At 39.8% G+C, this 12765-nt stretch overlaps 1 protein-coding gene across 1 annotated transcript; it reads right to left on the bottom strand.

The window, feature by feature from the left end:
• Positions 1-9492: 9492 nt before the first annotated feature.
• LOC139925417 (serum amyloid P-component-like) lies at positions 9493-12765 on the bottom strand. Its single transcript, XM_071916779.2, has 5 exons — positions 12671-12765; positions 12390-12444; positions 10595-10697; positions 10194-10491; positions 9493-10046 (listed from the first exon to the last, which is right to left on the bottom strand). The coding sequence occupies exons 1-5, from the start codon at positions 12713-12715 to the stop codon at positions 9825-9827; spliced, it is 723 nt and encodes a 240-aa protein (XP_071772880.1). The 5' UTR covers positions 12716-12765; the 3' UTR covers positions 9493-9824.

Genomic DNA, 12765 nt, shown 5'->3' with positions numbered 1-12765 from the left:
CATGCCTTTCACAGTCAGGAATATAGTGTGTTCCAATGTTCCAGTGTGTGTGGTCCGTTGTGGGAAGGTGAACATTTTATCTGAAAGATCTAAACCGACAAAGAAACAGTTTCGAAATCAGAATACAAAATATTCATACAAATTACACATGAACAAATGAATTACACAGTAGAGACAGAAATACAATATCCAGTGGAAATACTGCATGTAATAATTCATGGAATTTTTTTACTAAAAAAATTCCATTTTAATTTTTTTTTTTTAGTATAATTTCCCTTTCTAAAACTCTAAGCAGCTTAGTAAGCTAAAGCTATTCACTGCTAAATAAAAAGAATCAACTAACCACATGGATACAATTGTTGTAGCAACCTTGACACATATACTGAATTTACTGTACTGTATATTTACTGTCAATGTAGTGTTACAGGAACTTGGATCAGGAAAATACTTATTATGAAAGAGTTATATGAACCACTGACACAAACCTGATGGCCTAGTAACCCCTGCTCCCATTCATGCAAGTTGCATGTCCTGAAGTCATAGAAAGTTACAATGCCTTGATTTAAGATCCAGGAAAAAACTGAGAAGGTTTGATACCAGGGGCCATATGTATAAAGCGGCTCAGAGTAAAACTTTGGTCTTAAGAGCATCAAAATTCTAAGAATGACGCAAATTTGCTCTTATTCTTACAATTAAGAATAAGTGTAATGCATAAAGATTCTTATGTGCTAAGAATTGGTCTCAGCTCCTAAATTATTTAAGAGAGCTCCAGAGGTCTTAACTTGGTCAGGAGTTGCCAGCAGATGGCTGTGTTACGTGTTCAGAGGCAGGGGTCACGCACACACCAACAAAGAAAGGATGTTTTGGAAATATATAGCAACATGGAGCTGATAAAAAGATACAGGCTTGATCGTCATGGTATCTTGTTCGTCACTGACCTTATCAGAAATTCTATAACTTCTTCCACTTTGCGCAACCATGCTCTCACAGCAGAAATTAAAGTTGTAATGACATTGCGTTTTTTGGCAACTAGGAAAATGCAGCAGTGCACAAGTGATGACTTGGGCCCATCACAGTCCACAATAAGCAGGGCTATAGATGCCACTATTAAGGCCCTAACAGCACCCAACATCGTCAGACAATTAATTGATTTCCCTACCGACCACCAAACCATCCGCCAGAACCAAGCCGCTTTTTTGGATTGCGGGCTTCCCCGGGGTTGTTGGCGCTATTGCCTGCACGCATGTGCGCATCACAGCTCCAAGTGAGAATGAGGTCTACGTCAACAGAAAAAGATACCACAGTGCAAGCGGTATTTGATGCCAGTTACAAAATATTGGATCTTGTTTCTAAATGGCCAGGATCAACGTATGATTGTAGGATTCTATCCGAGAGCGGCCTCACTGCCCTATTCGACCAACACTACGTACCCCCAGGATGTAATTTACTGGGTGCCTCCGGATACCCCTTAAAGCACTGGCTTCTCACCCCTTACCAAAGACCACAAGAAGAAGCACAGCTCAATTATAACAGGTAGATATGGCACCAAATTATATTAATTCAGTTGGTTAATTAAATATTATACATTATCTATCTTTGAAATGTGATTATTTTATCTGTAGAGCACACAAGGCAACAAGATGTGTGGTGGAGAGAGGGATAGGACAGTGGAAAAGAAGATTTTATATTCTTCACGGAGAAATCAGACACACCCCTGAGCGAGCCAGCTGCATCATCACAGCTTGTGGCATTTTGCACAGCATTTGCAAAGCCCGCAACCTACCAGTGTTTGAAAATGATGACGATGATGGTGATGATGATGGTGATGATGATGGTGATGAAGACGACACCGACACTCTTCAGGGAGCTTCAGACAGAGCATCAATTCGGGACTGCTTTGCTAACTTACATTTCGGGTAAATTGACAAGAAATAACATGTAGACCATGAAGAGCTTGTTTTATTCATAGAAAGAAAAAAAACACGCACATAATGAAGTTTTCTTTAGCTTTTCCAGTTTCAGTGTGTCATATTCTTTTTGTATCTCCAATAAGCTTATTTCCAATTTAAAGCCCCTACGTGTAGAATTTGTATCTGATTATATCATCCTCCAATTAATTTTGATACCATAAAAGTTCATCATCAGAAAATTGGTTTAGTCTCTGTGTTGCTTTCAGTCTGTTCATTCTGTGTCCACAGGTACGAACTGGTGCGAAGTGCCGTACTGACTTACGGCAGAAAGTCAAACCAAACCAGGGAGAAAACAGAAGCAGATTGAATGCAGACTAGTTGCTTAGATTGAACAGCGTGAAGCTAATCAATATGGCAGATAGTGGTAACATAGAAGACAGGACTGTAACTGCTTGACCCTCTGCAACAAAACAAAACAAGAAGCCTATAACAGAAGAGGCTAAAACAGCTAAGAGGGAGGGCAGCGCAAGACCCGGAGCTCCCAGTAGCCCAGCGGATCGATTGACTTGAAGTACCCGTTCCCCGGCCCCCTGCAACACGGCAGACTGGAGACTCCAGTCACCAAACCCCGGGAGCCCGGTGGACCCATCAGCGCCCAGCACTAGCTCTATAAAAGGCTAAAAGACTGGCGTCAGATCGACCAGAGTTAACCGCGGCCGGGCGTTCACTCGTCGGAGAGCTAGACGGGAGCTGAAGTGGTTTAAGACTGTCACAGAGCTGGCTTTCTTTCTCCTACACATGAAAGTGAAATACCAATAGGTTCTCAAATTGTGTTACCGAAGCTTTTAACTATTTTTTAAGGACCCGTGTGATTTATATCTGCGGTTTATTTGTGTAGTCAGCTACCTGTACAGCTACTAAGCTATGTAACCTAGCTTAGCAAAAGCCTAGGCTTCACTTGTCGGTACATAGCCGGTTGCCGACAGAGAGTGGGGGTACAGAAGGGAAAGAAACTATCATAGCCACTTACATTTGTCAGCAGACCATGGCATCCTTCTGTCCAGTGTGTGGGTTGTAATCGCGTCGTTTAGTCATTTAGTTATTTGCCGAAGTCCTGTGTCTGGTTCATGTGTCCTGCCTTCTGCCAGCTTGATCGGCCGTAATCGCCACATTTAATACAACTCCATACTCCGATTACTTGACTTGATTTGTGTTTAGTCTAGTTTGTTAGCGGTAGCATTTTCCATTAGCTGCAGCTCATAGCATCAGAATAGTAAATGTTGGATAGGCTATGTTCACAACGACAGCAATCCCCCAAACATCTGTTAACTCGAATTCTCACAATAGCAAACTACTTCATAGTACAATGCTGTCATTAGGAATAATATATGAACTAATGCTTGAGCTACAGTTATCTGCAGCAGTATTTTGTTTACAGCTGTGGCTGTATGAAGTGGGGTATCACAAACGCCGCTAAGAGGTTGCAAAGACATTTGCGACGGTGTAGTTTTTTTGGCACTACCACTAGGAGTCACCAAAATCAACAATTTTCAAATCCTACACAAGCTTCTTTCTGAGATCTTCCATGTCCTCCGGAACACAGGCTGCCCGCTGCCCAAACCCTGTGGCCTGTAAAGCAGAGGGCTCCTCCAGAGGACGAGGGCAAGCTTGCTAAGTAGCGAGAGGAGATGGTGGGTCCAATGGCCCAGCTTCACCAACATCACCCACGTTGCTATATTGTAAAGAGACACTGTTCAGCGTACAATTGCTGCACACTAAGTTTGAGCTTTGAGAATTAAAACATGTTTATCACAAAGTGCAAAACAGGCTGTGTCATTAAAAAGCCATACCTTCTTTTTAACTCCTTAAGGATAAGGCTGGTGTTTTTTTATGCATTTCTTACCGTCAACAAATCCTATGAAAATAACAAAATCAACAATGCGTTTGCTCTACTACCATTACTTCCCACGTATCCTTATTAGCCTTCAAACCAGAAGTCATTGGCTCCAATTGTAAGCTAAAAACCTTTATATACAGCTCACAAAGACATAGTTTCAATTTTAAAAATAGCTAACTGTTACCATGAGCCAAGCTATTGTAGTTATTACCAAGTCAAATTCAAATGGGAACAAATTCTTCATTACGACTATTTTCGGTGCTACTTAACTTTCCAGAGATCGAAAACGTGTTTACAGTAGGCTTATTAAGTTGTTTGAGGAAAAAAATAAAATATGCTGTCCAGAGCAACGGCATGGCTCTTTTTGACGTGTTTTTAATAGTTTTTTTTAATACAATGGAGTTCTATGGCTACTGAGACATGAGCGTCGGCTACATGGACGAGACTTGTTAGCAAAACAAATTCATTGCTGATTTTGTTATTTTCATAGAATTTGTTGATGGTAAGAAATGCATTAAAAAAAACACCAGCCTTATCCTTTAAGTTTGAGGAGTGCAGGATCTTGAGCATTAACAATGCCACAGATGGATGCATTTGATGATCCAAGAATCTCTTCCACTATCTCTGCAATCCCCCATTTGGCCTATTCATAATAAAAGTGTGTAGGCCTAATGGTACAAGGTCTGTGACTTACCAGTGGCTCTGAGGCTTTCTTTATAAGTTGCTATTGCGCTGCTAGCCCCATTGGGACTGACACAACACTGCGTGGGGTGTCAGTCCCGGGTCCCTGCATTAAAAACCTAGGATGTAGATAGTACAGAAAATTTCAGGCGTACCGGTCAAGGTTTACAGCTCGAATTTTGCCAATCTGACAAACTTTCTGGATTCCTTGAACCCTTATCTGTTAAGTGGGTGGATCATATTGTGTTAAAGTATTTGCAATAAAGTATAAAATCTCACCTTTGTGTGGCTTGTCCTGGTTGTTCTCGTATGGATGTCTTAGAAATGGCTGCCACTCTTCTTCTACGCTTCTTCCCTGTGTGGCGAGCTGGAAAGCATGCTCTTTGTTGCCCCCTCTGGCCGCCGGAAAAAACACGTTGCATCCTGTTTACACACATTGCTAACCTGTTGTTTAGGGGCCAGAGGGGGCATGAGAGTAGGGCTGCGGTCGAATTGTCTTTTTTGCTTCGGAAGGTTCCTAACTGAGTGAAATGACCCGGAAGTATCTAAGTGGCAGCCATGATAAGAGCTGTTCGAATTCTCTAAATGCTAAGGAAAGGTGCTTCAATGCTTCCTTACTTAGCTCCTTTAGCATAGGATACACCATCCTTTACGAAAGGAAAGGAGATAATGCCGTCCCACAATTCCTTGCGGCAGCAACATTTAAAGCAACGCACCATTTGGCCGTTCACGAAAATCATGACCGACAAGGGACGCAGATCATCATGCAAGTTACCGTTGCTTATTAAGCATTTTCCATCTTATGCCATAACTTGCTAATATGCTTATATGTTTTGAACTTTCAACAATATGTTAAACCCATAGAGGCGAACTATGAACGTTACGCTGCTGTTGTAAAATGATCAAAGTGAAGTTAACGTTGTAGCGTAACCTATGCTCAGTTTGCATTAGTTATTTCTTCATTCTGAGCGTTGTTGTATTGCCAGCCTTTAGGAATATCATTAATTAATTTTTACTTAAGTCACAGATGCTGAAACCCCCCCTTAATAAAGGCCTGTATCAGCCATAACAACTTCAAAGCACAATCAAGTCAACATTTCAAGGTGTTTACTGAGTTGTGTGGTGGTTCTTAAGCTATTATATGCATAGGCTTATAATCAGATCATAATCAGCATATTAACCATAACACAAGAAAAAGGGATATGAGACGTTTTTAGCCAGATTTAATTCAACACGTTTGAAACTTTGATGATATGTACAGTAGTAGATTTGTAGGCCTAACATGTTATGCCTATCTTGCATTAATTTAACAATTATTTTCATACAATCATACTAATTGGGATTCATGTCGATAAATATGAGTGGACAGGAGGGTGAGCGTGAGCAACCATTCTCAATGTGACAACCATTTCGTTTCACTTTTGTGACTGGTAGCCTATATTCCTTTTTTATTTCAATTCCAACCTTGGTGATGAAGCAATATTTTTCACCGGGTTGTCCACGTTTATATAGCCTGCATGAAACAACACGGTAAGAACGTATGGGGCGAAGTATCTAAGATGCGCTTTTAGTAGTCCATCTTCGGAACACTGTAGTTTCACCACGGCAGACCCATGTCATTAACATCCGCCGTCGCATAATTACGTAGCCTAGTGTAAGTGCAGTCGGATTCTCTTAGCACCGCGGTTGTCTTTTCCTAAGCCCTTATGAATTCTCCTTCACATCTTTCCTTGACCTCATGACGTTTTCCAACGAGGTCAAGGAAAAGTGGTTAGGAATAGGAGTTAGGACGTATTTTTTTGACTATTCGACCCATTCAGCCCATGTTTTCCAGCTCGCTGCACAGGGAAGAAGCGTAGAAGAAGAGTGGCAGCCGTTTTGCTGCGCTAGAATGTTATATCATCTTTTCTCACATTCATAAATGGAACGATTAGTTTGCGCGAACGCATCATTAATAGCACTTGAAATCCCTCTTCCCATGCCTTCTTTTTATGGTTGCTGGTTATGTGGGGCCAAATTTTCCTCTTATAATGTCCTTTTGTTTTGTGACGGACTGTGCTAGAAGCAGAGTTTCTTCTTTTGACCAGTTGGGCTTACGTCTTGTTGAATCCATTCTTAGTTTGAGATATTGAGCTCTTTGATTTATATAGCCTACAGTTGTCAATCAATTTTAGTGGTGTGATTGGCAGAAATTTGTGAGATTATCATCAAACCAATTAGCAACTGTCCCATTTTATTATATATAGTTAAATAAATTATTGTTTCCGGTGTTGCAGTGTTACTTTAGTGGAAGAAAAACAGCAATTTTGAATACAGTATAAGTAGACTAATCTACAAAAACGTGGCAAATAGTCTAATTTGTAAGGGATAGGTCTAAAATATCATGATGGTTATACGTAAACGAACGTAATACGTAACAACATAAATACATTTTACGTTGTAAATTGTAAATTACGTTGTGGTGTGATGTAGAGGCCCTCTATTAGCTGATTCAGTTTGTTTTTTACGGCACTTGGGTGTGCTGTAAATTAAAGGCAGATCAGCACTTAAGACTCACACATGATCTTTGCTGAAAGTTGCTTTTAGCATCTTTATACATAGTGCTTGGTCCTACTTTTTGGTAAGAATTTCTTAACTCTTAATACAAAGTTTAAGACCATTCTTAAGAGTATTTCTTAGAAGCTTTATACATACGGCCCCTGGAAATTAAAGTGATATAGCACTGTTTATTTTCCAGCTAATTAGGGACAGGGATCTCTATGTTGTCTAAAGTACGCAAATTCTCAGAATTTTATCATAAAAACTGAATATTTGACGCTACTTAGAAATCTGCATTGTATGGATGGACAGATCTTATCATGAACTCTCGTGGTTCCCTTATGCCTCGTACACAATTGACGTATGCTAGTTCCGTTGGCTCCACCAGAATTCATTGAGGTCAATGGAGGACCTCCGTACGGAGTAGAAACACAACGCCCCCTTGTGGACAGCGGATCCATTCACAACGGAGTGACGGATACTTCGAAAAATTTAAAACTTTGTATTGGCATCGGACCGTCAGAATTTTCAACCGGATGGTTGGCATAGCAACTAGTAAACAATGTATGTTTTCAATTAATGAATCTTTCTTAATACATATTTTATTATTTGACTTTTTATTAAAGATGTTTGTAGTGATGATCTTTACATAAATAAAATATTGTGATTATTATTTTCGATGAAAATATGTTCTCACTCAGTTTTTTTGGTGCTATTGGTAAATAGCCTTTAGACTGATTACTTTTTAGAGCAAGCTAGCAACTACTGATAGCTCGGTACCTCGCTACCTTAGCTCTAGGTAGCTAGCATTAGCTTGCTCGCCCAAACAGGCGCACCGGGTGCTCCTCCATCTTCTGCCAAGATACACGGTGCAGTTAGAACCGTTGGGTGGCGACTGCGTTGCGAATTCAGACACATCAAATTGATGGATGAATGGTCTCGTCCATGACTGCTTGCAGTCCTAGTTTCTATCTGCTTTCCACACATTAGACCTGTAAATTAGTACTGTTTAATTTCCAAATAATTTCTATCTACAGATGTAATGTGGTACAATAATTTCCCCTATTATTGTTATAATTTCCCTATGGGTCTAGAGGGCAGATGGGCTATAAGAGGTCTTACTTAAAGGGCAACTTCGCCGATTTTCAACCAGCATTGTATCATTACAATATGGGTAGTATATGCAAATTAACAATGTTTAACTTGCCTCCATGTTGCCTGCACCCAGAGCTCCCCGCTCATTTTCCGGCAAAAGTCCACTGGGTGACGCAAAATGCATCATCCGGCGGACTTTGGAGAACAGCCTTAGACTACAAACTACGTTTCCGAATTTTCTGTAGTGGTGCCTTCAAGGACGGTAAAATGTGGGTCTCCCAAAACACTCCCGTCCCATGCTACGCTAGCGATAGGGAAAAGCAGACACTAAAATATCATACTACTAAATACTTTAAAATATCAGTATATTTGGAAGTAAACTAGTTTCATGATACGAGGCGGAATATCGCGACACAACAGAGTCTGGAAGAGGAAGCGACCACCGGACCGGAGCGACATTTCAGCCGCAGCTAAACTAAGCTAAGCTGCTAAATTTCTCCGTGATTAATCCAGAAGAGCATCTAACACAAAAAAACAACTAGCTTTACAATATAATGTCGGAGCAGAGATGTGGCGCCACTATTACAACTTATGAGGCCGAATATAGTGCTGTGGAATCAGACAAAACAGAGTGTGGAGGAGAGGGCGACCACGGGAGCTGTAACAGCGTCAGCCGAGAGAGACGCGCCTGAGAGAGCCGGGGGAGGCTGAACACCTGTGAACGCCCGGTGATGATCGTCAGGGGGACAGACAGAAAACTCTGCACTGCAACAAACTTCACGGTGCTTTGGTGAACCTGACTTTGTTTTCTGACAGAATATTATATCGGACTTTGCCAACTCTGAATACAGAACAACAGCGAACAGCGACTGTGTTAACTTTACCTGTAACTTGCGGCTACATCCAAAGGCACCGTTCAGCACTCGGTAAGTTGATCCACATAACGTAACTGACTCCAGCTCGCTGGTTTGTTTTATGATCCTTTGAAAACGGGTGCGATTTATCCAGACTCGATGAGGAAAAACATTTTGTAAATGAAAATAAGCCTCAGTAAAGAGATATAATGCTGCTTTGTCTCTGCCAACTTTGTCTTTGGTGCTACGCTGGCCGTGAACACACCGTCAGAGTCAATGACGCGCACAATGCATTCTGGTTGTTGTAAGATTCCCCCTTAAGAGCGATATGGGGAATCTACAGCCGTTTTCTCAGTGTTCTCTGGTCATAGGGCTCCAATTTCAAAAATAATTGCACATTTCTACTACATGTGTGACCTAGTTTTAATAAATCATCATATTCACAGCAGTGAAATAGGCCTTTAAAGGGGACATCTAGTAATTGTATTTCCAATGACAAAATAATTTTGAGGTATAATAACACCACCAAAACCAGTTTTATGCTCAGTTCAGATTTATATTATTATTTGCAGATATTCAGCACTCCACATTTCACAATGAAAGGACAGTTACATCAAAACTGTTACTGAAAAAAAAAAAAAAAGTTAAGGAAAGAGGATAAACTCTGATATTCTAATTAATGTTACAAGTGACATGCTCAACAAAAGAGAAAGCTGGAAAGAATGTTCTACTTGATACAGAGGAGACAGAGAAACCTTTTGGAAATGCTATCACTTCACTATCAGTGGACAAATGTATAGAAAGTCTGATTTTGACTTTATAAGACATTGAAGGCCTTGATTTAGCCATTTAGTGACATTCATTCACTTGTTTATTTTCCAGCAGCACTCTTCCTGTGATCTGGAACTGCAGTGCCCTCCAGTTGAGCACATTGCCTGGGGTGAAGTTCAGATCATCCACGTAGCGCTGGATCTCACAGGATGAAAGGGCGTAGTCCCACATGTGGACATCAGAGATCATGCCAGTGAAACACTGGTTAATATCAAACCGCCCACCATGGGAATCCTGCTCCTGTGGACATTGCAGAAAGAGTCAGATTGAGATAAATAACAGTAACATTGGACAATATTTTTTATGATATGAGAGATCTGTACTTTAGAGAAGTCGTAAATTAATATTCGTAAGAAGACTATTAACTTTAGTGCCTAACAATACTACCTGTCCTATGATAATGATAGGTTTTCCTTTGATGTTTGATCCGGAGCTGATGAATTTCTTGGCACTGGGCTTTCCATCCAGCCACAACTGTACCAGTCCAGACTGGGAGTCCCAGGTGGCACAAACAGAGTGCCATGTGTTCAGCTTGTACTCCTGCCCTCTAACGTCCACATTACTGTTCCTGACACTCAGCTCAAACTGATTGACTGCAGTCTTCTTGTAAATCAGGAAGTCATTGGCGGCAGAGGGCGTGGCCAGAGAGAACAGCCCGTGGGCTCTGTTGAGGTCTGTAAAGGACCTGTAGGCATAAAAAATAAATTCCCATGCATCATGCCTTTCACAGTCAGGAATATAGTTGGTTCCATCACGCATATAACATTTATAAATAACATTTATAATACCTGAGACAGACAGTGACAGCACTGAATTCCTCTCTTGGTGTTTCCAGCTTCACATGAGCTGAGTCGGTCTGTTGTGGGAAGGTGAACATTTTACCTGAAAGATCTAAACCGACAAAGAGAGTTTCAAAATCAGAATGCAAAATGCTCATAATAGTTTTTGAGGAGTGTTTTATGTACGTTTCTTTTTTTCTTTTCTTTTTTTTTAGCATAATTTCCTTCACTCTGTAAACAGCTTTGTAAGCTAAAGCTATTCACTGCTAAAAAAACAATAATCAACTAACCACGTGGATAAAATTGTGGTAGCAAGCTTGACACAAACTGAATTAACTGTACTGTATATTTACTGTGAATGTAGTGTTACAGGAACTTGGATGAGGAACATACTTATTATGAGTTATCATATGAACCACTGACACTTGAACACTACAGTGGTCAAGACAGACAATCAGCGCTACATAAACTAAATGTACGCGACAAATAAAAAGTGTGCTGCAACAAAGGAACACTACATTAACCAAATGCACAACAAACCAATCCACAACACTGGGCGATTGTTCGTTTTTTTCCAATTCACCCGTGTTTCATGCTTTCATGCTGACAGCGATATTACAGTAAGGTTCCAAATTAATGTTTGTTTCACTGCAATAAAGATGTAAGAACATAACACACTGTAGCTTAGCCTACTAATACAAAGCTAAATTTGAGTTTCATTTATGCAGGTTTTCCTCCTAGATCAGAATGTTTTGCCCATTTTGCTGCATAGTTAGTGGAGCATCTGTCTTAAGGCCCTTTCACACGGGACGCGACAGTTGCCTGGTCCTCATTCATTTTCAATGAGAGGTGTGTGGTGAGACTCAGCCAGAGTTGAATTGTTGAATTGAACTTTTTGACACCGCGACGCAGAGTTTCATCACACAATTGATTATCAGTGGACACCATGTCGCCTGACTAATAAAATGAGAGTTTGTTCTGTTGTCACTGAGTTTTAAAAAATGGAGGAAAAGTTGATTCTTGAGGTCTGTGATTTCCCAAAACTTAATGACTGTTTCTAACCAGCTACGGGACATTAATGAGAGAGTGTCGGTGTAAGAGTGGGTGTAGGCATGTTTAGAATTCAGTAGTTATATATAGCTATGTAAACATATGCAAACGTTAGCAGCTAGCTAGCTTTTGTTATAGCAGCATCTTGTGGACTACACAAAGAAATACATTATTATTATTCCTGGTTGAAAGTGGAAATACCACAAGTGTTATGGAAGACATGTAGCTGTGTAAAGTCAAGCAAATTTATGTACAGTAATGGAACAAATTTGCTTTAAACTGAAATAAAAACATCAAGGATAAAGTGTTACAGTAAAACATTGTAAGAATATATTACATATATCATATATTACGTATATTACATATTTACAGTATAACATGGTGTGTTGCACACACATAAACACGCTCACACATATACATGTATGTGTACAGTATTAAAATTGAAACATTTCTATTTGTTTTTTGTTACTAATGGTTCGATTTTTTTTTTTCATTATTACATTTCTAGTTTATTTACTTTATTAGAAACTCAGTTGAATGAAATTCTACTATAATGTTAGCTGTGAAATAAATAAAAAAATGTTTTAGTTACAAAACAAGACAATAGACATATGCCTATGGGCAGAATAGGTAATTTCTAGAGAGATACAGTACATTTGATCTATTTTGTACATTAGTATTCAAATAGCGAGTCTACAGTTAATACATTGCAAATCAAATTTATTTCAGTCGAATAAATAAAAAAGTTTTGTACCTTGAGGAGCTGCGGCACATGCTGTCAGCATCACCAGTAGAAGTAGAAACTTCATCTAATGCAAAGACAACAAATAGACACCATGGAAAATGCTCAGATTAAATGAAATGCATTACTTATGTTTTACTACTACTACTGTATCACATGTGTACTAGACTACAAATTAATTTACTGTTACTGGGCTTGGTCTGCTGTTATAGATAGTTAGAAAAACTGCAAAAAGTTAATATAAAATACAATATCTACGTTCCTCTCTAACATTTCAGTGGATATCACCTTACCTTGTAGTCTGTGCAAGTGTCAGGATGTTGTGTGCAACAATGCATGGGATACTGCGTTTTTCATGCTTTATATTTCCTCATCCCTGTGGGTGGTT

Source organism: Centroberyx gerrardi, chromosome 12 (assembly GCF_048128805.1).
Source record: "Centroberyx gerrardi isolate f3 chromosome 12, fCenGer3.hap1.cur.20231027, whole genome shotgun sequence".
NCBI classification, from domain to species: Eukaryota; Metazoa; Chordata; class Actinopteri; order Beryciformes; family Berycidae; genus Centroberyx; species Centroberyx gerrardi.
Note: the sequence above shows the minus strand (reverse complement) of the source record. Positions and strands in the feature narration are given on the sequence as shown.

What these genes read in the sequence shown, in the direction of transcription:
- LOC139925417 (XM_071916779.2), bottom strand. Translation starts at nt 12,715, where the DNA reads ATGCATTGTTGCACACAACATCCTGACACTTGCACAGACTACAAG. An exon ending in GCTGTCACTGTCTGTCTCAG is followed by an intron (nt 10,492 to 10,594) that starts GTATTATAAATG and finishes TTATGCCTACAG; the next exon opens with GTCCTTTACAGACCTCAACA. An exon ending in CTATCATTATCATAGGACAG is followed by an intron (nt 10,047 to 10,193) that starts GTAGTATTGTTA and finishes CAATGTCCACAG; the next exon opens with GAGCAGGATTCCCATGGTGG.